The sequence below is a fragment of the Diabrotica undecimpunctata genome, chromosome 3 (genome assembly GCF_040954645.1).
Source record: "Diabrotica undecimpunctata isolate CICGRU chromosome 3, icDiaUnde3, whole genome shotgun sequence".
Lineage (NCBI taxonomy): Eukaryota > Metazoa > Arthropoda > Insecta > Coleoptera > Chrysomelidae > Diabrotica > Diabrotica undecimpunctata.
In genome coordinates, this window is record NC_092805.1 from 119,334,349 (window position 1) to 119,361,200 (window position 26,852).

General features: G+C 33.3%; 1 protein-coding gene across 10 annotated transcripts in view; it reads right to left on the minus strand.

The window, feature by feature from the left end:
- Positions 1 to 26,852, minus strand: part of shep (RNA binding motif single stranded interacting protein alan shepard) — a 327,333-nt gene that overhangs the window by 177,514 nt on the left and 122,967 nt on the right. For 8 of the 10 annotated variants that reach the window (XM_072526759.1, XM_072526758.1, XM_072526752.1 and 5 more), the window contains exon 1: positions 16,572 to 16,867. The exons of 1 other annotated variant lie outside the window; for it this stretch is intronic. In XM_072526759.1, coding sequence (XP_072382860.1) covers positions 16,572 to 16,628 — 57 coding nt within the window. In that variant the 5' untranslated portion in view covers positions 16,629 to 16,867. Of the gene's footprint in view, positions 1 to 2,993; positions 3,141 to 16,571; positions 16,868 to 26,852 lie in introns of those variants that run through there. One more of the 10 variants, XM_072526761.1, reaches the window with a different exon arrangement.

Here is a 26,852-nt window from a genome sequence, read left to right on the forward strand (position 1 = left end):
TTAACAAACACATATTTTAAATACTTTAAAACACATATACATAAACTTAATAAAATTATGTTAAAATAATTACAGAACATGTACTTAGTCACAAAATAAAATTTAGGTTATAAATATTCTTATCAGAAACAAAACAATTGGTTGTGAATTCGTTACTGCCAACTTAAAACGATAGAACGTTAGATCTTAAATGATAACAATGTAAAGGTAATAGTATACCTGATAGACGCCAAACTTCTTGAAAAAGAAAAGGTAAAAAGACTTATTTTAGAAGTAGGAGAGATATTGTATATCTCATATATAATGAAACTTATATTGTTGACGATGAATTGTCTGTATTAGTAGATTCGTGTTTATCCAAAGTTAACAATAATGAATAATAAGTTGCTTAAATTATTGGTATCTGTCTTGAGACAGAGTGCTGTATCGACAATTAAAAAAAAATTCCAAGATACAAATGACGTCAAGGATTATCCCAGAAGTGATAGAAGTCGATGTACAACAGCAGTACAAGACCGGCAAATAACATTGATAGCTCGTAGAAATCGTCTGGAATCGACAAATGTTATGTCCAGAGAAATTTCTAGGTTTCAAGAACTGAATATTTCACAGCAAACAATAACACACAGAATAAATGCGGTAAATTTGTATCGTAGAAGAGCGCTACGTGTTCCTAAACTAACCTACCAACACAAAATAGTAAGGTTGCAATGAGCTAGAGAAATGGTGCATCATGGTCCTAACTGGAATAACGTGATGTTCTCTGATGAGTCAAAAATTGGCTTGGTATCTGATTCTCGAAGAACACTGGTTTGGAGGGCCCCAGGACGACAAGCCCGACTAGAAACAGCCCAACCGCGTGTCTCATTTGAAGGTGGCAGTATTATGGTTTGGGGTGGTATTATGAGTGGTACACGACGCCACTGCTGGTTCTGGAGAGAAGAGTCACTGATGCTGTGTACATCAAGGAAGTTTTAAATCCTGTCGTACGTCTATTCCGATGGGCAGTATGTGATGAATTTGTGTTTATGCATGACAACGCACCTCCTCATAGAACAGCATCAGTACAAAATTTTCTGAAAGAAGAAGGAATATCTATATTACCTACAGTGGCCCTCAAATTCCCCCGACATGAACGTTATTGAACATGCTTGGGACATTCTTAAAACATGCATCAAGAAGCGAAACAATCCCTCTATTACAATTCGAGAACTAAAAGATGCTACTCGTGAAGAATGGGGGAGAACTCAGCAAGCCCAGCGCGACCAGTTAATCGACAGCATGCCAAATCGCCTACAGGCATGCATACAGGCCAATGGAGGAAATACTAATTATTAGTTTTATTAAAAATTATTTTTTTCTATACTAATTTATTTTTAAATGTAAGTTGTACATTGCAAGTTTTTCACTCCAAGAGAATAATTTTTTTTTGCATATCGTTATCTGATTTTCGAAACATCAGAGATTGAACCCACACAAAAGGAAATTAATTAATTCATCAAGCCCAGAACAGAAAGAAATTTGCCATATTGATCGCCAACCTCTACAGAGAAGGCACTTAGGAGGAGGAGGATCTGGTTTTGAGATTTATTTAGTATTGTTGAGAATTGAAACAAAATGATGTTTAACTATTCAGAAAAGTTTATATATATATATATATATATATATATATATATATATATATATATATATATATATATATATAAATTAATAAAAAGATGAAATATTCCAATATTCCAAACTTTTGGACATATGTGTATATTGAAAAAAGACTAAAAGAGCACGCATTCCTGTCTTAATCAAGTAAGAATGTCAAATCTGTCACTATTTATCTAATTATGTGTCACGATGCATTTCGTCACAGTGTACAGTACAGTGACTTTGAACTTTGGCTGATGTCATGATTAAAGGCTAAAGTTTGTGACACTCTTCGTCGTCCAAAAGAGCGATTTGTAATCTTTCCAAATTGATTACACTTTTATAATATCTTAGAAATGCTTATAGAGGATGTTTATTATTGACTATATTGCATACACATTAAAGCTAACCCTATTCGATCTGAAACTCTTGAAATCGTGCTGCGTGAGTTCAATTAAAGGTTGACTTAATGTCAAGAAGTAAGGAGATAGATCTCAATATTTAAATAAACAATACTTTTGTTTCTGCTGTTAAAAAAAACATAGTTTTTTGAAACTGTCCAACTAATTTTTTGAATTTTAACACCTTGTATATCAAAAACTAGTAACTTCGGGGCAAATGAGATACATATTGCCGTTTTTAGAATTCCATTGTATATCTAATTTTGATAGAAAAAGTATAGGTTTTTATTTAAAAATCAAATGAATGGCTCCATCACATCATGGTGACGTCATCACAGTTGTTTTTATCCAAAATAAAACCAATTTTTGAAATCAACCTGCGTCGGCGTTTTTTGCTTAAATGGTATCTTACGAAGAAAGATAGATTTCCATAAAAAGAGTGCATGGAAATATTAAGATTGTGATCTAATATCAGATGTCTATGCTGAGTCGTATACTAACAATGTCAGAATAATCGTGGCGAACGCCAACATTCGCTACATTAAGTATTCAAAGAAGTTTTTGCAAGATTTAATTTAATTTATAAAATTTTTTTTTCTAAAATCATCCCATTCATTTTATTATATATTGTTTAAAATATATTACCAATATAACGTCAATTTTTGTCCATTATATTTTACAGAAGAAATGTGTATAAAATATTTTTATGATTTACGACATGCGATCAAATAAAATAAGCTACTTTACTCCCATTGTTCTTGATTGGTTATCTTTCTCAAGGAATTTTTTTAATCCACGTCTTGTAAGTAAGAATTTATGGTACATAAAAATCAATTAATAAAGAAAATTTCATTTGGGTAAATAAATATCTGCAATTATTATCTATTTAATAAATTTTATGTAGTACGTTTGACGAAAATAGCGGTTAAATATAATAAAAGCAACGCCTCAAACCTTTGATTTTGTACGTAACTCCAAGACGTGGTATGTTCTAATAAAACACTCGATACATCGAACCAATTAACTCAAAAAAAAACCAAGTAACAACCGCAAACGAATCCACAGAGTCGAACACTGCTTAATTAGAAGGTATGGTTTTTTGTTAAACAACCGTCCCGACTAGAGCATGACGAGTTGCGATGAGTCTGCTCTTCCGAGAAAGATGAACGGCGACTGGCGACTCCTGCAACTAAAACTTGAGCGCTCTAAAACGTCAGACGCACACACACCACTTCCGCTTTTACAAGGGAGGTTTTAACTCACAGACACATCCTCTTCGATTTCCGATAGGAGACTCCCACGTAACGTTCGTCGGGCGACAATTTCTCCGACGATCTTTTTAATTGAAGATGATATTAAAGTCGTTAATATTCATGTTTTGGTGTCTAAGCAATCTGTGAAGGATGTTCGAGAAAAATATAAGGCTTAGATTAAAAATAGGATAAGTAGAATTTTAACAATGCGAGTTTATTGTTCATTATATATATATATATATATATATATATATATATATATATATATATATATATATATATATATATATATATATATATATATATATGAATCAATAATAATTTTGAATGGCTTTTAAAAAGTGACATACCGTTATAACGAATTCATCTTCATTTCAGTGTAATACGATTTCTCTATGATGAAATAATCAAAAAAGTGCTTTTCAGTGCACTAATTCAATGGAAGTTTTAATTGTTTAATAATCCGTGTTTCCTCCAGCAGCATTAATTAGAGCTTGACACTGCCTTGGCATTCTTAAAATTAAATTATCAATTTCGTTTTGAGCCTATAGCCTATATATTTCTCTATAAGATCATAAAGACATTGTCTAGTATGAACATTATACAGATAAGGTGCAATCTGTCTCTGAAACATATTCCATATATTCTCGATGGGATTAAGATCTGGCGATTATGCCGGCCACGGCCAAAGTGTAATATCCTCATTGTGAAATCAACATCTTACTGTTGCTGCAGTACTTGGCCTTATATTATCCTGCATATACCGCAAATCAGGACCCTCAGCAGTGGTAAATGTACGGACAACAGGTTCTAAAATACGATCAGTATATTGATATTTATTTAAAGTGCCTTACACAAAAACGGTAATAGTTCGATGATGAAAAATTATTCCAGTCCACACCATAACTTGTAGACCACTATATGGACGAACACTCTGTACATGCCTGGGTCTCTCTTGTCGACTAGGTGTTCTCCAAACTCTCACTCTTCTTGTATCAGGGTAGAGCAGATATCTAGCCTAATCTGTGAATAACATAGACCTTCAATCTTGTTAGTCCCAATTGTTGTGTCTAGCTTAATCTGAGTCCACGATTTCCATGACGTAACATGGGAATCATCAATAGATGTCTGGCGTGCAGGCCAGCTTCATGTTATCTATTCCTCAAAGTTTGGTCACGTACAGTAATGTTGTGAGTATTTTCTAAGGTCCCACAGAGTTAACGTGCAGTTATATGCACATTTTGACGAGCTAACCTTATCACATACCAATCTATAGAGCTATGAGCGAAAGAAATATAACAACAAATGACTGGGAAAACAGAAAGAGAGCGTTTAGGTACCGGAGAACGTCAAATGACGTTTATATTGAAAATTGTCAGTTATTATCTTCTGTTAAAATTTCCATAAAATAAAGAATTTGCGTATAAAAATAAAAGACAATAAAAAAAGTACAATTCACTGAGGAAGCCGTTAGACTAATTAAGTAGTGATGAGAAGTAACAGTTTTTGTTGAAATTGGTTCAGTTTAAAAACGTTGGAATTTCATGGTCAAGTTAACAAATCCGGATGTAGGGATGAGTTTATGGTCTATTATAGATAAGATACAGTTGTTATGGATATTGCTTGTTGTGATAAGGGTACCTAGCAATTTTTAACAAAAGTGAAATTAGGGATAGCTTTAAAAAAAAAATAAATACGGAGTTAATTGGGAGACATAACTTCAAATAATTACGTGATAACTTCATTACAAATATAAGTAAAGAAGTTTGTCTAGTCGTAAGGGTTCGTGGAAGATGCGTATGTCATTTAAAAAATCTTTAAGCCTTTTTTGGTAGACAGGCCCCTACATATTTGTAAAAATATAATCGAGTTTTCACTATGTCGGTTTTTCATATAAAATTTATAAGCTAAAATTTTGAATACCGGTAGGCCTATACAGGTTTCTTAATATTTTCCTGAAGCTATTTCCTTGGGACATTTTAATATTATTTACTATATTGAAAATTAATCACATTTTCAGTTTAAAATATGTTTCTTTAACGTTTCAATTTCAAAATATACCTAGGTATGTTAACACACTTTATGGTTTCCATAAAAAACAATTTCTGTCTACTTTTACTAGGTTCAATTTTACTAGGTTCAATAAAACATGAAGCTTAATTAAGGATATACACTACTTCTTCTTTTGAAGCGAAACTTCTATACAGTTGGGAGAGTCCGGTATACATGTTAACCTTTTTCAATTTTATTAAAATCTATAAAAATTTCATTTTATACTCATTATATTTGATTAAATACTAATTTAAAATTGAATATTACTATATTCAATTTTAAAAATATTATAAAAATAGATAAAATATAGTATGAAGCTTCGTGCTATTCTACAATACCGCCTAGTGTGTACCACTTTTTGAAGTATGAAGACATTCGACATTTTTTCTTTTTCCTAATTCATTTTAGACAAATTGCCTGTGTTTTATGCTCACACTTGCCTCCTTAGTGCTAAGTGATCACTTCCCCACTACTCTTTGCATCTGGCCAGAGCAAATGAAAGGTACCTACAAGACATACGATACTGACGAAACCCGAGCGAAATATAACGCTAAGGATGATCTGAATAATGATGCGGAGAATTGGTGTGGCAAACCTGGACTAAGCTACAAATAATAGGACTGAATGGAGAAATAGGCTTTAGAAGGTCGAGGCTCAACTAGGAGCTTAATCTAGGCCTACAAGAAATTTTTAGGACAAGATTTAAACAAAATATGTTCACTGAGCATGTTAACTTATCCAACTGTCCTCTTTTTGCTCAACGAGAAACACAAAATATATTTAGGAAAAAAATGTCTAACACTTGAAATGGTACTAAAACATGATGGAAAATATCTTCTGCTGATTAATTCATTCTAATAACTGTCTTGTTGAATTGTTTCCTGTTATATTTAAAAATTTTCCCAAAATTTACAGTTTACTAGAAATAATGAGGATGGAGTTCCGTGTTATCTTACTAAAAGAGCCACACAACTATACTCTCTCTCTCAAAATAATCACGACCAAATACGACCATGAATTCACGGAGGTATTTGACCATAGTCACGCAAACGAATGGAGAACAAGAGTAGTTACCTATATAAACATAAGTTCAGGCCCGGTTTTACTCAGGAAAACAGGTGCAGTGCAGACGTTAGTAGGTAAATTCATTGATTATTTGATTTAACAGTTGAATATATTTATGCGTATTTTAAAAGAAAATATGTAGCATTACGTAAATAGATGAGCTGAAATCTAAACTATCTACAACATATACCTAAGAAATAACATAATACCACTTCGAGTAAAAATAAACAAAAAAATAAAAAAAATACAGAAATATTTTTAGCCCAGTCGTCTGAGAGTTGACCCCATACGAACAAGCTGAATTTTGCAGAGAATATTAATTTCGGGGCCACAAAAAAAATGCAAAAAAGTTTACCACTTTCACCCCTGGGCTTCCCCCTAAAACACCCCTCGCAGGGGGGTAAAAACGTAAAAAAAATGATTTACCAAGAATCTGTACACGAAAAAATGTTTCAAATAAAAAATGTAGCTGAGATAATTTTAAATAAAAGTGTTAAGCAGCATTTTTTGTGTAGAATAAACCGTTTTCTTAGAAACAACGCTAGAAGTGACCGTCGATTTTGCATGTCAGTTACGCGCGCGAAATCAATGTTATTGATCACTTTCATTGACAGTTGTAGTAAAATTTCCATTTTTAGGTATCAATCTTTAAAACCTATGACATGAAATTTCAGTTTTGAGTTGTGGTAACAAATATGAGTCATTTGAAATATGAATAAAAAACGCAGAATTTAATGTTTTGCATTACAAATGATCACACGTCACGGTAAATGCATTTAAGAAGACGGTTTTGGGTATAGTTTATTGCAGAAGTTTTGTTCTTTTGAAAAACGTACTAGTGTAATTGAAAAAAAGTTTTAAATGTTTTAGATCGTTTGTTGTGTGAAAGTTTAAATCCAGTGTTTTTTAAGCATATTTCAAATGCCTCACATTTGTTGCCAAAACTCAAAACTAAAATTTCATGCTACAGGTTTTAAAGGTTAGGCACTAGTAATCGAAACTTCATACTGGCCAGTCAATGAAGGGGATAGATTGTATTAATCTCGTGAGAATCATAAAAAATGGCAAAAATCGGGCCAAGTTTAGTTATTTAACACATGTATAAAATCTGAGTTTAGTTGTGATCAAATACAAAAACTGCATACGAAAGTTGAACTCTTTATCTTTAAAACGCATCTTGATTTTTGTCGATAGGTCACTTGAATCAAAAGATATCGAATTTTTACCGTCGAGTTGATACAGATTTCATTGAACATTGATTCGCGAGTTTACTGCCATGCAAAGTCGACGGTCGCTTCAAACGTTGTTTCTAAGCGAACAAATTATTCTACACAAAAAATGCTTATAAACAATTTTGTTTAAAATTATCTCAGCTACATTTATTTGAAACATTTTTTCTACAGTGTACAGATTTTTTTTAAATCGATTTTTTTTGCGTTTTTAGTCTTGCGAGGGGGGTTTTAGGGGAAAGCCCGGGGGAAAAGTGGTACAAAAACATTTTTGCATCGTTTTTAGGGTCCCAAAATTAATATTCTTGGCAAAATTCATCTTGTTCGTATAATATGTAGAGGTTCAGCGGCATTTTCGTCTTTGACGACTGGAGTATCTATTTATAAACATTAAAAATGTATTACCACAAAATTTCATATTCCAGATATTTCACACATAAATTAAGTAACGAGGATTAGTTAACAGTAGAATGTTATTATATTACTGCTATGGAAGCAACGATGTACAGGCGAATATCGCGTAACCCCATGACTGGCGAACAGGCCTTGACATGGGCATCATTTGGCAAACTAAACCATATTCTAAAAAGTGCATTACCATGTGTCTCAAGCGAAAGCCTTATAATCAATGTGTTTTGCCCGTACAAACTTGAACAGAGGCCCAGAAACTATAAAAAAAAAAGCGAGGACGACCATCAACGAGACGAACCGATGACGTAAAAAGATTAGCGGGAAACTGGCTACAAACGGCCCAATGTAGAGAACACTGGAAATAACTGAGGGAGGCCTATGTCTAGCAGTGAACACGATTGGCTGATTGATGATGATGAAGCAACGATAAGAAATTGGAATGCATACTCTCGTGGAATGGAAACATCTGGAAGAGTTATAATTTCTAGATTGAGAACTACAGAACAAGTCTAAAACAAAATTCCTAATTATAAATTTGGAAGTACCCGTGAGGTTTAAGGTACCCGGAACAATGACTTTTCTTGTAACATAATGAATGTCGTAATATAACAAAAAATGTTATTAAAATTATTTTCCAATTCTGGAAAGTACTAAAACATTAATCTGTGATTTTAAATATTTCGGTAAACTCTAATTTCAACGAAAAATACTAAATACTCAATAACCAAAATAATATTTTTTGATGGTAAAAACTCTTTCCTCAATACAGAATATTTTTAGCAGAATATTGTTGTATAAATAGTGGAATTTGCTCTGTGACGAATCTTAGCTCTCCCTTTTGCCGATCTAAAATATTTTGTGTTTATCGCAGCAGCATGAAATCCCATATTAAGTCTTCTAAGTAGAAATTTTCAATTTCCGGACCTGTAGAATGCCATGTATAACTTACATAGTTTCTGATATTCGTTATTTCAGATATTCTGTTTAAGACAATGGCATGGAAGATCAAGAAGTATTCTATAGAAATTTTAACTATCCTGACACATATCTGAATTGTAAAATTAAATCCCAAAAAGAAAATTCTTTAATCATTTCCCAACTGTCTTACCCAGTCACATACATAAATAAATTTTAAATGTTGTTGACCCTCCGACTACAAATAATGTTGAGGAGGTCAGATGCTTCTTTTCGCTTACTGTTCAAAATACCAGGCGACAAAAGGTTACAAATAAAAACAAACCAGTACTACCACTATTTGTTATTTATATACTTCTTTACATATGTAAAGTGAACATATGGTCGCGCCTAAATATTTTTTTATGTATGTCTCATCGAAAAATTCAATATTTACAAACGAATCGAAGTATATGTTAGAAATATTTAATTCATTCTAATCATCTACGGATACTTCAAAAATTTTTAAATAACAATGAAAAGAAAACAGTTATTTCTACAATTCCAAAAATTATACAAAAAAAAACTGGTTTAAAATGTGTATAACCATGACCCTCTCTATTGTACAATACAACCCTGCACCTTCTACTCATATCATCTAAGATTGGGTTATCAATTTCGTTTTGGTCAATAATTGCAGCGCATTCAGTCCAAAACCAAAAAAAAGCCCTTCGTAGTTATTAAAAAAAAACAAGATCTTATATCTGAATATAGCTCGTCTCTGAAGAATATCTTATACTCAATTGGGTTATCAAACATATGAAGACATCTTTGGCCAACAGCTATAGCACATTAGTATTAGTTCTTCCTACAACATTAAAACAACCCCATACCACAAAGTACAACAACGATACTATCAACTTCATGAGCTCTTTCTAGGCCAGCAATTGGTCCAGACTTTCGCTAAACTGTCAGTTTTATTAAGTTTGGATGGAAACCAAATCCGGATTCGTCTGTAAACAAGACATTGGATCACTGTTCATTAGTTCAGTTTAGATATTCATGAGCACACACAGTTCTAACTTTTTGATTGCCGGATGTAGCGTGATATAAACGTCTTGTGACAGTTTGACCACTTACAGTTGCATTATGAGCTAACTTCGATACAAAAGTTACTCTGTGGCAGTGAAATGTCTGTTTCTAACTTGAAAAGTGATAAAACGATCTTGGATTGGGGTTGTAAGTCTTTCTGGGCCTTTGTCCTTTTTTTGTCTTCCGCATATTGTTATTTTCATGACATTGTTCCTTGCCAAAGTTTGCTTGTAACACTTTGTAAAATTTCTAACCGAACAGCGACTACTTGTTGAGAGATGTTGACAATAAGACTAAACGTGTGTATCGATATAAAAGCTACTTTGGACAAAAACATCAATAAATCAAACTAAGATTAAAGTACATGAAGATGAATAAAAAAAAACACAAACTATAGAAAGAAGAACCATTGAGCAAGGTCACACAGATTAAATTTACAGATAGTATAATGTAGTACGCTAGAACAATTTCCTTGTGGAACTACACAACTGGAAGATCAAAGTATGATTATGAAGACTTTGGAGCAACGGGCTTTAGTACTCTGAGCATTGTTATGTCAGGAAGATGAATACTGATTATGAATTTATTTGTATTTTTATTAATGCGCTAGACGACATATCTAATCCTATCGCCACAATTTATTTCCAATAGCTCGTTTAATGATTCTAATTCACCAAAATTTTCTTCAGTCCTGAGCTACATGCCCTGTCCTTTTCATTGTCTGTACAATTAAATTAGCGTTGTCTCTTCTAAAAAACTACTTCAAGCTATTTGATTGCATATTTTTCTAAAATTATTTTCTTATTTATCAGAAAAATTAGTCCTAAACCACATTTCGCGAGGAGTTCTTGCTTGGTCTATATATTCCTGATGGCATAGAATAGGGAACACGATAGTTTCCTAGTAGAAAAAATAAACTTAATTACAATAAAAAGATTAAAATTATATCCAATCTTTTGCTCTACAAATAAAAGAAGGAAAAGATTACCAATAAATGTGTACAATACGTTGTTCCTTGTTCTGAAGCCATTTTCTTGTTGCATTTTAATATTTACTTATTATTTTTACTGGGAATTGGCCACAAGTACAGTTTAAAATACGTTTATTTTTCCGTTTCTAATGGCTTGGTTAAAAATTTAATTTTATCTGCCTCATTCATATTGACAATTCAGACATATATTGGACATTTTAAAGTAGATGACTTTAAAATTATATTGTCAAAATTTTTGAGGTCTGTTCCTGGGACGACTTTATTGGATAATAGTTCATTCGGTTACTTTACATTAACTTTCAACTTGAGACTACCAGTCAGAAAAATATCAAAGCATGTGATAGGTCATTAAAAAGACAATCACATGCAATGATGACAGTAAAATTCTCCTGTTAGTGATCCCATACTAAATCATGAGAGAAAAACCTGGATAAACCCTCGGATACTATCCTGACATGGTAATTATTTGGACTTACATTTAGTTTACTCTGAATATTAACATCAAACTCTAGTTTTACATGTATGTGACTTTAAGACATAAATGATGTATCCTAGATTTGTTATTGACTTACTAATAGTGGTATTTTAGTTTTGATTGATTTCATCTTTTAATATTCAAAGTATTGGTAACCAGATCTTATTAAAATAATTAAAAACAATAAATCTACTTTAAAATGCATAATATATGTTTGAGTTGTCAATATGAATAAATCAGACACAATTTAATTATTAGAAGAATTGTTGGCTTAACAAGTAACAAAACGAAATAATTTGTAATCCGTAAAATAGTTTCGAAATAATTTGTATTTTGAGAACGAATCGTCAAAATAAACTTATTTTAAACTTACAATTGTTGTTAATTCCCAATAAAAATAGTAAATAACGTTGTTACTATATTTTTAAAACCTGTATTACCCTTGTTAAATGATGTTATTGGAAAATCCGCTAGTCAGACTCACGCCCGTTCTACTAGAGATTGACATCATACGAAAATTCAGCGAATTTTACAAGGACTGGCATTTTAATTTAAAAGTATTTTTAGCCTTAATCGATGGTTAAAAGTGCCCGTAAGATCTTCACTGAAAAACTAAGTGAACTGACATCTTTTAACTACTTAATTACCAGATAGCAAATTTAATGGAAATCTAATATACCGATGGCCAAAAAAATGCAACCCTTTCTATACAATTATTTATTTGGATATTTCTTTGTAAGTCTTATCTAAAAATATAGATGTGATAAAGTTACTAATGTATTTAACTTTAGCTTATTTGTAATTTTTATTCATTTTCGATTGTTTTTGACTTGCCTAAAACATTTAAATGCCAAGAATTCGTGGTCGTCGGTAAGTTCATCGTTTAAGCGACTTCCAAAGATTTTAGAAAAGATTTTGGGTACGGGAAACTTCACGAAGAGTTGAAACTAATTGATCAACGGTGATAAGATTTTGGAGGAGGTGTTGCAATGATGACACTTATCGGCGACGTTGATATTTCAAGGCCATGATTTGCGCTATCTTAGACTTCTCCTTCTCAGAAATAGACGAGACAGTGTACATGAAGTAAAAGATGATTTAGTTACAGCTACAGGAAGGGTAGTCTCAAGATTCTTCTTGAGTCAAGAAGAACAGTTAATCAAAGTTTATTTGGAATTGGACTGGGAGTTTACCGTCGTCTTTTGGTGTTAACTTTGACACCATAGCATAAAGCTTGACGCTTAGAATGGTGCTCGGCAAAACTGGAGTGACCAATAGAATTTTGTCTGCTTCAGTGATGAATCTACGTTTTGTTTGGGTGGCTCTGATTGGCGCATAAGGTTAAGACGTATTCGAGGTGAGAGACGAAATATAGACTTGTCTGTTAAAGCATGGATTTTAGACAAGAATCTGGTACAAAGACTTTAAAGTGGCCATGAAGATCAGCTGATTTGTCACCCATCGAATATGTGTTGGATATGGTAGGTCGAAACCTAAATCGATTGCCACGTCCTCCGGCAAATTTAGAAGACCTGTGGTATGCCATAAGAAGAATCTGGATGAGTATTCCGCAATATGATATAATCACTTAATTCGATCAATGGCCCATAGAATAGCTGAGTGTACAGAAAATTAAGGAGCCACTGGCCACAATCTGGATAAGTATTCCGCAATATGATATAGATCACTTAATATCGATCAATGCCCCATAGAATAGCTGAGTGTTTTCATCGATTCTTATCAGCATTTCTTCTAACATTCTCTAATGTTTACATTTCTCTATTATATATATATATATATATATATATATATATATATATATATATATATATATATATATATATATATAATATTATTAATATATCGAACCGTGCAGGTGTTCTTATTCTTTCGATTCTTTCTCACTATAGTAGTGTCTTTTTTAGCTATCATACAAAACTGACTCCATTTCTGTTGATGCCACTAGTGTAGTGCTTGGTAGAATTTGAATTCGGTACTTCGGTTACCATATTGTATCGTTAAAACAAAAGACGAAAACTTGAGTACTTAGGCAAAAATACGCATTTTACAATTTATTATGCAAGGCAAAATCCGAGGAAAGCGAAATGTGGGAAGACGAAGAATATCCTGGCTTAAGAACTTAAGGGAATGGTTTGAATGCAGTAGTGCAGAGCTTTTTAGAGCGGCAGTCAACAGAGTCCGCATAGCTATGATGATTTCTAACCTTCGATAGAAGATGGAACTTAAAGAACAAGAAGAATCGTTAACCAGTTTTGCTTCCGTTATTATTTGTTCTCTTACTGCTGCCTCAACATCTTCAAAACATGATATTTCTATACTTAAATATTTTAATTTCACTCCGTGTAACATCATTAATGTTGTGAGACATCTCTTTTAAAGACGGTAATCATTATGTTAAAAGATTTGGATATTTCATTGAATTGGTGAAAATCTCGTTTTCGTAGTACGTTACTAGCACTACATTATTTGCACAGCATAAAATATTAATCTCTTATTTATATTATTTCGTCCATTTTGATATTAAATAGAAAGGCTCCAATTGTCTTCTTGAAGGATCTAATACCCAATCTACATTGGTTGATTAAAAAATTCTTCGTTTATTTTCACTTGGTTTGGTTTGAATTACCTGCTGTCCCTAAGATTTTTCGAATTTATTTTATTGTGCGATCTTAGTCTATTTACCGCGATACATGAAAAAAGCACGTAGGTAAAGTGTCTGATAATCTTAAATATAAGATATTAATAAAAATTCTCTTTTAGATTAGAGTAGATAAATAAGTGGCAGATCCCACTTATGTGCTCTTTAAATCTGCTACACGGCGCGACCCAATGGCTGATAGGGAATGCTCCTACAGACATGTAGGACAGATGCGAATAAGATATAACCAAATAAGCACGCGTGGATCAAGGACATGGCATTGGGCAGCAGCTAAGCCATTGCTGAATCAAGGCTACATCGGAATGATTTCTGCTGAATAATTCACGGTCGTGACACTGCTATCAGGCAGGCAAGGCAAAAACACCTGACTATCTTCCCGAGATTACACTCTAGTATTACCACGCCCTAACAAGGGCTCAAGGAATGAGGAGGAGATAAAAAGATTTTAAAATTATCACGTACACCATCGAAATTTGAGGAAACGAACATGTACCTTTTAACATGTAATTGAAGCCTCTATTGAAAATAGAACATGTTTTATATTGGAAACACTGCTACGCTATGTTACATGTGACACTGGCCTTTGCCAAGCCCTCGATAGATGGAGATTTTAATTTACTTGAACCCGAATGTTCTTCCATGATTAATTAATATAAATATATAAGTATCGTTTATACTAATATATAAATCAATAATTATAATCAAGGTTAAATCATAATAGATTAATCTTTCAACTATTTAAAAAATATTAGTTAACCGCTTGCTTTATGTCACGTGGTCTTGAAAGATCAAAATTATTATAATATGCTTTAAACTCAGCTGACAGTCAATATTTACGAAGTACATAATATGAAAATATCTCAAGAAAATAATTTCAGAATCAAATGTGTTTTAGTTCTGTTCAAAGCTCAACTTGTTCCAAATATGTTTTTCGAACTTAAGATTCAATTTGAAAGCGCCTGGGCAAATTTGAGATCCGACTGACCTATTGATTTTTTATTTATCGAATACTAAATTAAAAAATAGTGAACTTTCGAGAGTTAAAAATATTTTATATATATATATATTTTAATTTATAACATTCCCTTATGAACCCCCTCTGATCATTACTATTCCGCTGAAGATATTTGCTTTTACACTAATTTTGAATCTGTTCAAATATCTATTTAAAATTGTCTACATAGGACCCGGGACTATGAACTGTGATAGAGAGACGAAATTAATATTTTGTGGAGTTAGAATATGTAAGTATACGTTCTAAATTCTTTTCTTGGAATTCAACCCTGTATATTAGCTAATAATATTTACGGATAAAAAACAAAATACATAAGCATGAATGACCCTCCACAGGTGGTCCAAACTGTTAAAAAAAAGCATCATTCTGAAAAATGACAAGATTTACTTAACTAAAAAAACGGTTAAATGCAATATATCTGCGGAAACAACGCACATACGAGATGACAATTGATTGTTTGGAGATATATAATCTGCAAAATATAACAGTCTCTTTTCGAATTCGGTTTTATATGAACACCCAAAATTTATCCTAAGAGATCCTTAAAAAAATAACTATGATGGTCGCGAATATTCTTTAAAAGAAGAAAAGTTAAGTTTATAAAAAAACTACAATTATTAATATTATAATGAATAAAGGAATATTTCTCTAGTTGCATATATGTTAGCTTCCGTAAATTACCGTTTCAGTTTTATAATATTTCAATCATAAACTACATAAAATCAAAACAAATTAGAGGTTCTAAACAGGAACATATTGAATTCTAACAGGAACCGACTACAAACAAATTCTAACTGTTTATAGCTAAAATAAGGCAATTAATAGATAATTATATTTAAATTAGGTATGTTTTTAAAAATTTTGGCAGAATTTATTCAAAATTAGCACACCAACTTGTTAGAATTTTTAAGAAAACAATTAAGTTGTAGTTACTTATATAATAAAATTTGGAAAATAAATTATGTCGATTGTATCGCCCAAAGTTTACGGTAGGACAAAAATGCACTATTTCTAAAAAGTGTAACAAATGTCTGAAAAGTTTACAATTGACAGAAACACCTCGAGACGGACCTGAATTAATTTGCTCCTGTCATAACATTGGGGTTTTGCGGTGGATCTTTTTAGTTTTTTGTTATCAATTAATAATTTGTTTTTGGTCTGATTACTTAACGTAGATAAGTTTGACCGTGAAACTGGCAGATGCAATGACGAAATTGAGACAACATACCCGGTCCAATTTTTTCCACAGGTAAATAAACATATTACGCAACCGTGTTTTGGACAGGTACTATTGTTAGTACTTTGGGAAGACTTATTGGGTGGGGTTAATGTACACATTAATAAATAACAAATATGACAGTTCAGTATCACCTACCGTAACTTTATAGTTAATTTTTCTATTGGGTGTAGAGTTGTCCATACGTACGGCCATAATTATTATCACAGATGAGTTGAATTATAGGGGTGTGTCTATGATTATTTAAGTATTAAATGTCATGGCACACTACGAAGAGGTCATATTTATCACACGGCACTTGTTTGTATTTTTTTTAGGGCTAAGCGGTACGAGGGAGCCCTACTACATAACCGGATCTCGCCGGCACTTGTTTCTACCGCAACTACAGTTTTCATTCGCCACTCCCCTCGTCAACCGGACACCATCTTGGTTATCTGGTGTCTGTCGTTCATAGAGTTGCCGCTAGGGTTCGCTCGCGCCGGCGCGTTTCGCAAATATTCGACTTGTCTAATCACATACCGTTTAGTAGGCGTGATGAAAAACCGCTATCCAATTTTAGTCCAGTGAAATTATGAATAAAAAAAAAAATTTTTATTTGGCACATTTTTAATCATTGTTCTGAATTTAAAATATTAAATAGTAATGTATTTAATATAGAAATAAAATGTTTTCTTTAACATTTAGGAAAAAATATACCCATCAGATTTATTTCTAATGAGGCAGAAAGATTACAGATTAAAAAATGAAAATTTTTCACAATTGCATCTGCCAATATTATAATTATTGTAGAATAATCAATTAGTCGTTAAGATATCTTTACTATTACTCCAGTCGTCAGAGTACGAAAATGCTATTGAACCTCTAAAAAAATCATACGAACAAGCTTAATTTTTCCCGAAAATCATCTCATAGTTGGGGGGGGGGGGAGATAAATTTAGGGGAGACCGGGGCCAAAATGACTACCTAACATTTTTTACTTGCATCTGCCAAACTTACAAATAAGTAATGAAAACATCACCCTTACCATAGTTTTGAATAACATTTTTTATTATAATGCTTAACAAAAAATACAAATAAACTAAAAAACAACTACAACTTAATGTGGAATGACCCAGTATGTGAGTCAAATGGGACCATCAGTTAGTATTTGCAAAATTCGTTTAGAAACATCTTCATCTTCTTCTTCCAATTCTGAATCTTTACTACTGTTTTCATTACTATCCTTTACTGGCTGGTTTTTCTTTGGCACAAGCTTTAAAATTTTGTTATCTTGCCTCTAATTTCTCTCATTTCCTTTTGTTTCTCAAGATCATCTTTATTTGGGGTGCTTGTCAAAATTTTCAATATCTCCTTTTTAGTATTGGTTTTGTGTTTTTTCTTATATTGGCTGAGTTTTGGATACAGCAGTTGAAGTATATCTGTGAAAGAACTAGCATTGATATCGGCATCAGCCTGCTTACTGGTGCTAGGTTAAGGTGAATAATTTTCAGATCTGTCGGTTGAAGTTACAGATCTGATTTGGTGTGGCAGGTCTGGGAGATTGGGAGAATTAGTTCAGTTTGTTGCAATGCTGACGAGGGCAAATCTTCCGAGATACAAGTTTGGGAAGAAGTATCAAATATTTTTGAAAGTTTCGTCAAATATACCTCTGTTAGACGGAAGTATGCCACTTTTTTTAAATCATTTAGTGCCCTTTTCAACAGTTGCTACTTTTTGAAAAGAATTGCTGCATAAATCTACATTTTCGTATTTGACAAGATATCATACACCAAGCAATTTTGCCAAATGTACGTATGTGGTTCTTATTGTCCTATTTCGCACGAAAAACATTATCAAGCATAATCTCACAAAAAGTTTAGTCAAATTAACGATTAACGCGTGAAATGTAGGTGAGATATGTGTACGTGCACACATTTAACAGCAATGGGCTTTTGCACACTGAATTTTGTAATGAAATATCTTGAAAGTACAAGCTGAATATAGCCGCAAATGTCAAATATGAAATAAAATATTTCGGTTTGGGAGTGTTGGGATGACACTACTAGAGGCATAGAAGAACAGTTAAACGAAATGAAGACATCTATTACCACAAATTCGCATGAATAGCTAAAATCAAAAGAGAAAAGAAGCAAGAATGGATGACAGATAAAATATTGCAGAAGATGGAAGTGCAAAGAAAATTAAAAGGTAGAACTGACAACGAATACAAAAAGTTGCATAAGAATACTAAAGGAGATAAAAGGAGCAAAAGAAGCATGGATGACGGAGAAATGTATGGAAGTTGAAACACTACAACGCAAACATGAAGATTTCCATATGCACAAAAAAATTAAAGAGGTACAGAATACCAGAAAATAACGCAATACAGGCATAGTTGTAGACATTGAAGGCCAAATTTTAACTACCATTGAAGATAAATTACGAAGATGGAAATACGAAGGAGTAACTATGGCCATTAAGCGGATTAAGGATGGGAAATCACCAGGACATGATGAGGTGCATGGTGAAATTTTAAAGCTATTAGAGGCACACCAAATCACAACTCTTACGAAGCTATTCAACAACATCTACGAGACTTACCAAAAGACTGCCTACTATCAATATTCATTCCACTTCCTAAAATAGCCAACGCTAGAAAATGTGAAGAACATAGATTGATTAGTTTGATGAGCTATGTACTTAAAGTACTCCTTACTATCATTCACTCGCGCATAAACACCAAATTAGAAGAACACCTGAGTGAAGTTCAATTTGGATTCAGAGCAGGACTCGGAACAAGGGAAGCACTTTTTAGTTTGCAAGTTCTAATACAGAGAGCCAGGGATGTCAACTGCGATGTGTATGCAGTTTCATTGATTTCGAGAAGGCATTTGTTAAAGGCCCACATGGGAAACTAATCGATATCCTAAAAACATCAGGACTAGATGGTAAGGATATAAGACTGATCTCAAACTTATATCTCCAACAAAAAGCAACAGTACGATAAGAAAATGAAATCTTCACAGTCGAAAAAGGAATTAAACAGGGTTGCATATTGTCACCGGCAATATTTAACATATACTCTGAAAACATCTTTAGAGAGGCCTTGGATGAATCAAAAGATGGGATTGCTGTAAATGGCCAACTTATAAACAACATTAGATATGCAGACGATACAGTGTTGCTGGCAGATAGTGCGCAGGGGTTCCAAAGGATGATGGATAACGTTGTAGAAGCATGTAACAAATACGGCCTAAAATTAAATTGCAAGAAGACAAAAATAATGATCATTAGTAAGAACACCGGTATAAACGCCCAAATTACAATTAACAATACACCGTTAGAAAGAGTGGATAAAATATGCCATTTGGGCTGCAATATTAAAGATTATGATGACTGACAGCTACGAAATAAAAACTCGTATTGGAAAAGCCAGAAGCTTTTTCAACAGTCTTAGGAAGATTCTCTGCAACTTATCTTTAAGTATCAATATACGCAGAAGAATTCTTAGATGTTACGTCTTTAGTGTCCTCCTCTATGGAGTAGAAAGCTGGAGCCTTAGAGAAGATGCCATAAAACGATTATAGGCATTTGAAATGTGGTGCTACCGACGTATGAGGGTCTCATACATACACCACAAAAGTAACATAACTATTCTCCAGAGGCTAAGAAAGGACAAAGAAATTATTAACACCAGAAAAAACAGAAAATTGGCTTACTTCGGCCACATCATGCGTAATGATAAATACAGACTTCTACAGGGCAAGATTGAGGGTAAGAGAGGCCCTGGACGTAGACGTATATCCTGGCTGGCCAATCTTAGGAAATGGACTGGTCTAACGTCAACTGATCTATTTCGAGCTGCTGTGAATAAAATAAGATGGGTCGATGTGGTCGCGAACATCTCTAAAAGATAGGCACATTTAGAAGAAGTGTTGGGATGTTTTTATAATGCATATGTTGTATGCTTCAAATATAAAGAGATAAAGCTTTTAAAAAGTACATTTTGATTATACTATTTTATGAATTCTGCAATTTTTAATTTATATGAAACAATAACGAGTAAATATTTGTCTCTTTCGAGATTAATTGCAAACATCTCTTGCAATCTGGCAACTGCTAATTTGAAATGATTTAAAAGATTAATTTCCAAAAAAAATTTCCAATAATTAACTGCAATTAATCACCAAAGAAACAAATATTTACTCATTCTTATATAATAGTCTCCCGTTTTATACCGCTGTCGCGGCTTTGGGAGTATAGCAGGGTAGTCTGCTATATCTAGGGCCTACGGTATACAAGGAAGGTAACATGGCCAGTGCTACGCTTCAACCGTCTATTATTACCCCTGGTTTAACCCAAGGTACTCATTTTTATTCAGGCTGAGTCGACCTGGGGCCTATAGACATTTTTAAAATGTCTAGATGTTCTTGCCGGCGGTGGGATTCGAACCCCGGACCACCGGCTTGCGAGGCAAGCATCCTACCGCTTGCGCTACGCAGGTCCACTCATTCTTGTTTTATATAAATCAAAAATTGCAGAATTCATAACATAATATAATCAAAATGTACTTTTCTAAAGCTTTATCTCTTTATATTTGAAGCATACATCATATACATTATACAAGCATGTTCCATGTTTGAGCTTATACTTTTGGTAAACTCAACCTAAAAGTTTAGTAAAAATTAGAACACTTAATTTAAATCAAAATGATTATCAAAATTATCTCATAAAATTGACATTGCAATATCTGCGTCGACTGACCCTATACTGAAGCACGGTTTACTGTTGCCAACCTCCGGTAGCAAATTCAGCGCGAAATTCAAATTATTCATTTCGTATCTGTAAATGTTCGTATATGTCCCGATGGTCCTGCATGCCCTGGCCTCCTGTAACAAGAATATGTACGCCGTAGAAAAAAATGTTTTAAATAAAAAATGTAGCTGATATATTTTTGAACAAAAATATTTACTAGAATTTTATCTTAGAAACAACGCTTGAAGCGATCGGTGATTTTCAATGTCAGGAAGCGCGAAATAAATTTTAAATATGTAAAATTTTTATCAACTCGACTGTCAAAATTCGATATCTTTTGATCAAAGTGTCCTATCGACAAAAGTCGAAATGCGTTTTAAAAGTGAAGAGAGCAGCTTTCGTATGCTATTATTGTATTTTGCCGAAAATGAAGTCAATTTCTATAAAGGTATTAAATAAATAAACGTTTAGCATACATTTTTTACGATTCTCATGAGATCAATAAAATTTATCACTTCCGTTGACCGGTCGTAGTAAAATTTCACTATGTAGCCACTACGGAATTTTAATTATTAGACCCAAATCTTCACACATATAGGCTGGAATTTTGGTTTTAGTTTTGGAGGTGCGGTATGAACAAATGTGAGGTAACTGAAATATGCCTGAACGCTGAATTTAAACTTTTATATTACAAACGATTTAAAGCGTTTAAAACTGCTTCTATTTGATTACATAAGTATGTTTTTGGAAACAACAAAACGTCCAAAAATGGACGTGTTTAGCTAATTCACAAAGGATGAAGGCGTGAATCACTTTTATGAAGAGTGATTCTAGACTTGAGTAGTTGAGATGTTTGACCAATATACGACTTATTACATGAAGAACAGTGAATGCTGTAGACAATGTTACTAAGCTTATCTTTTGTGTTTTATCCTTAATTTTTTAAAAAAGGTTGTTAATTGTTAAATCTAACCTGTGAGTCACATTGATTTTAAAACAGTTATCTTTGTTACTGTTGTTCGTTTCTAAATTATTCAGTATCCTAGTTAACCCCGGAATAATATCTTTAATATAAAGAATTGAAATATCTATTTAAAGTTGGAGTATCAAAACCCTGTCATTGCTTGAGCCATCAGGATCAACAGTGTTAGGCGCGGGGGACTAAATAAGTTTTACATAGTCCACAATGAAGAGTTATCATCTTTTCTATATCACTCTATATTATTTTTACGTGTTTGTCGAATTGTCAGTTTTTGGGGTTACCTATAAAAACCTTTGAAGACATTTTTTGTATTTTGTATAATTTTACTCTACTAATATTGTCTGCATAAGTGCATCCACGTTGCCATGATACAGTTGAAAATCTTTGGTCTGGATGCAAAGAATGATGGAATATGGAGTATTAAACAAAAGCACAATGGTAACATCATAGCATTTGAAGTTATAATGAACGGCTATATTTTTTGTTATAACCGCAGCATATGCACAGATGGGTTGGTTTGAGAGGGTGGCAATCACTCTTTGATATAAAAACTCATATTCTTCGATTCTTATAAATCAGCAATATTATTGTTTAGAACTTTAGAACACAATGGTAAGTAAACTTGTTTCATTCAGAAAAATCGAAAAAACTTCGATAGCTAAAATTGTGAAAATTTATAAAAATCATTTCGTCAAAATGAGATTTTGATATGTAGCATAATATTATTTATATCAGAAAGTTTTTAACGTATATATCTAATCATCTGTGGCAAAAAAAGAGTTAAGCTGGTATAGGTAAAAGTTACAAACTATTTAAAGCTGTAAATTTTGGTTACGATTAGCGTTAACTGTTTAAAGAAAATTTACTGTCCCAAAATAAGTATGTACTGCTATTCTTGCGCTTTACGTACAGTACTGTGAGAATTAACGGAGTCATAGGCTATTTTAATGAAAAAACAAAAAAATTATATTTTGACAAAACTATAAAGGTAAACTTACATCATTTAGTAGGAAATATGTCCCCTTTTTGCTGCAATTATTACTTTTACCCGTTTTAGCATATATTCTACGCGCTTCTGACAGTTACCAGATATCCTTTCATCCCAAATATCATTTTTATTTTTGTATTACAATCGATTTTGCGCAGTCTAGCTTTGCAAATGGCCCATAAATTTTCAATGGGATTGAGGTTTGGCGAATTACCGGGCCAACCTAAAACATTAATCTTCTTATTTTTGAAAAATTCCATCATTTGCTTTGACTTGTGACAGGGAGCAGAGTCCTGTTGAAGAATCGCTCCTCCTTAGGGCTGACATTTTTGGAGTTCTATTTCCAAACGCTGTTCCAACATGGATTTGTATTTTTGGCTGTTCATTATGCCTTCAATTGGTACCAAAGATCCAACCCTCATGTATGAAAAACATCCCCAAAACCTTTTTTTGACTGGATGTTTTACCGTTTGAGTAATATGAGATGGTGTAAGGTTTTCATTGTCAGACTTCCTTACGAATTTCTATCGCTGTTCCTGAACTATAAAGTAAGTTTCATCTGTAAATAGAACTTTTCTCCAGTCGTCTACAGTCCAATTAGAGTATTTTTTGGCCCACAATAGCCTTTGCTTCTTCATTCGTTCAGTTAGAAGCTGTTTTTTCTGTGGACGAATTGCCCTTCTACCATTCTCCAAAAGTCTTTTCCGAATATTTGAGTCATGAATAACTACACTTGTTGCTGCTAGATCTTGTCGGAGCTCTTGGCTTGTTTTTTTTGGGTCCAATTTGCTCTTTCGAAGTAAAAATCTTTTATCTGCTGGTGTTGTTTTTCTCTTTCTTCCGCATTTTCCTAACCTTTTTACATCCATTGATCCCGTTTCTCGTTTACGCTTCAAAATCTTGCTTACTACCCCCTGACTCACTCCACACGTTCTTGCGATTTCTGTGATGATTTTGTGACATAGAAGTGTATTCACTTAACGTGATAATCTTTTCAAGCTTCCTAGACGTAATATCCATGATGGAATTTAACGAAACAAACTCACTAATTACCAAAAGCAACACAAACTTAGTGGGAAATGTCCTAAAACATCATCAAATAAAAGTCAGAGTAAAGTAAGATTATGTTTTCAATGCTTCTTCTTCTTCACGTGCCATCTACGCGACGGAGGTGGCAATCATCATGGCTATTCTGATCTTAGATGCTGCTGCTCTGAATAGTTCAATTGATGTGCATCCGTACCATTCCCTCAAGTTAATTCCTTCAATGCTTCGTCAGTTGTAAATGTGTGGATAGTGTTGCCAACTGTGAATATTGAAAAATGCCACAATGATTCTATTAATTCGCACAATACTGTGTGTAATGAAAGAAAGAGGACAGTGCTACTACACTTGAACGGTCTAATTTAACCACTGCTTAACCTGAGCTTATTATTCAGAATCATACATTTTAACCAGAAGCAGTTTTCATTGTTATACCACATGCAAAGCAATCATACCGAAAAAAGTACTTCTTTCAAAGTAGTTTGTCCGCCTTCTAGGCGAATGAAGGAAACTTACGAATTTTCGTTATTATCGAAAGCATTTCCTATTATAATTGCACATCACAAAACGATTGTCCTAATATGAAGGATCAACTGTTGTGTATGTATTGTATTAAAACTCGCAGATCAAAAAGAGCTAGAGTTTAGTCATTAGTATCCTTAAAGATGGTGTTTTTTGTTGTTGTGATCTTAAGAACTGATCTGTTTTTCCATATGTACCAACTAATCGTCTTCCGGATTTGGACCATTTCTTGTTTGGACGATAAGTGTGTGGGTCCATCTAAACGTTACGTTACAACCATACACAACTCATAAATGAGGAGGGTAGGCTGTTGGTTACGGTAACTCAAGAATTCAAATTAAATAGACAAATAAGTGAATCGTGAATTGGGATTCAATAAGTAAAATAATAATTTAATAGTAAAGGACAAAATTCAGCAATAGATTATTAAAAATGCACAAAACAGTCACTCACACACTTCAAAAATATAATGAAGAGTGTTTAGTAATTAGTCGACAAAAACTTTGTATCAGAAAAGATTTTTAGAAAAAAAATAACGGGACGTAGCAATCCGGAAGTGACTGTGGAGGGGAAGCATAACTTTCTTATCGTCTACGCATGGAACGATGGTTTTTAGTTCAATTTAATTCAATTCTATTTGATTTGATTTCATTCGATTCGATTCGATTAGATACGAATCGATACTATTTTTATTTTATTTTATTCTATTTTAGTTTATTTTATTTTACTTAATTCCATTTTATTGCATTTTATTTTATTTTTTTATTACTATTTTATTCTATTCTATTTTAATTTATTTTATTTCATTTCATTCTTTTTCTTCCTATGCCGTCCCATTAACGGAGGTTGGCGACCACAACATTTCTAAAAGTTTCTCTGTCTTTTGCAACGTGGAATAATTCGTCTGCAGTCATGTTTGTCCAGTCTCGAATATTTAGCAGCCATGACTTCCTCTTTCTACCTATTCCCTTTTTGCCATCGACTCTACCTTGCATGGTGACCTGCAGAAGACTATATTTATCATTCCTCAGTATGTGTCCAAAGTATGCCGTCTTGCGTACTTTTATTGTTCTCAACAATTTTTTTTCTCGACCCATCCTTCTCAGCACTTCCTCATTGGTGACCCTTGCAGTCCATGGAATTCTCAACATTTAATCATCTGTTAAAAATGTTTTGCTTCCTAAATTGCAGTTCATTAAATAGGATTACAAGCAAAGCAGAAATAGCAATCTTAACCTGTAGACACTTATGTTCCCAAATGAACATATTCGGACATTTAGTTCATTGGGTTGAGGACGACTGGACTGAATATACCAGGGACGACTTCTCCGAGTCCCAATGTTCCCCAGGCTCTCCACCACAGCACGCTGATGTGCTGTGGGAGGCTACTATTGTAATTGTGCTTGTCATATGAGAGTCCCAGGAAACAGGACCCTCATATGATATCTTTACCTAGTAATGCGGGACAGCGTGAGTCGATTTAATCCCGCTATCACCTTAACACACTTATCTTCATTATTCGGATAGAGCTACGAAATTATCTAGTTTTCTTTAAATATTTGCTAACACTTGTTGTTTTCGTCTTATGTGTTTCCGACGATTGAACACATGATAAATAAACGATAAGCGTTGGTGCATACGACTCATAGGTATTTAGCTTTGATTTTTCCATTCGACGAGCCTTTCGTGTCTTCTCTGGTTTTAGGGCTATTTTCCACTAAATACTCCAGTTTGTTACTGTATCCAATGCCGTCTGTAGGTTTCATACGGCTATATCCATGTTTCTATGTTTTGCCGCTATTGCAGTGTCATCTGCATAAAGGCTGATTAGTGTTCCGGGTGTTTTTGGAACATCTGCTGTGTATTTTATGATATTCAGAAGGGGTGACAAAACCTTCGACTGTGATACTCCGACATCTGTGTCCCGTGCTCAGACAGAACTTGTCCTATCTGAACCTTGAAACTCCAGTCGGCTAAATATGAGGTGACGAGATTTGTCATGGTCTCGCTGTATCCATATTCCGTCATTTTATATTCAGTCCATTATGCAACATTCTGTCGAAGGTTTTGCTTACGTCCAGGAAGGCAGCTTTTGTAATTAAATAGAGTTTGACGGGTGACATGTTTTTTATGTTAAAATATGGATGGT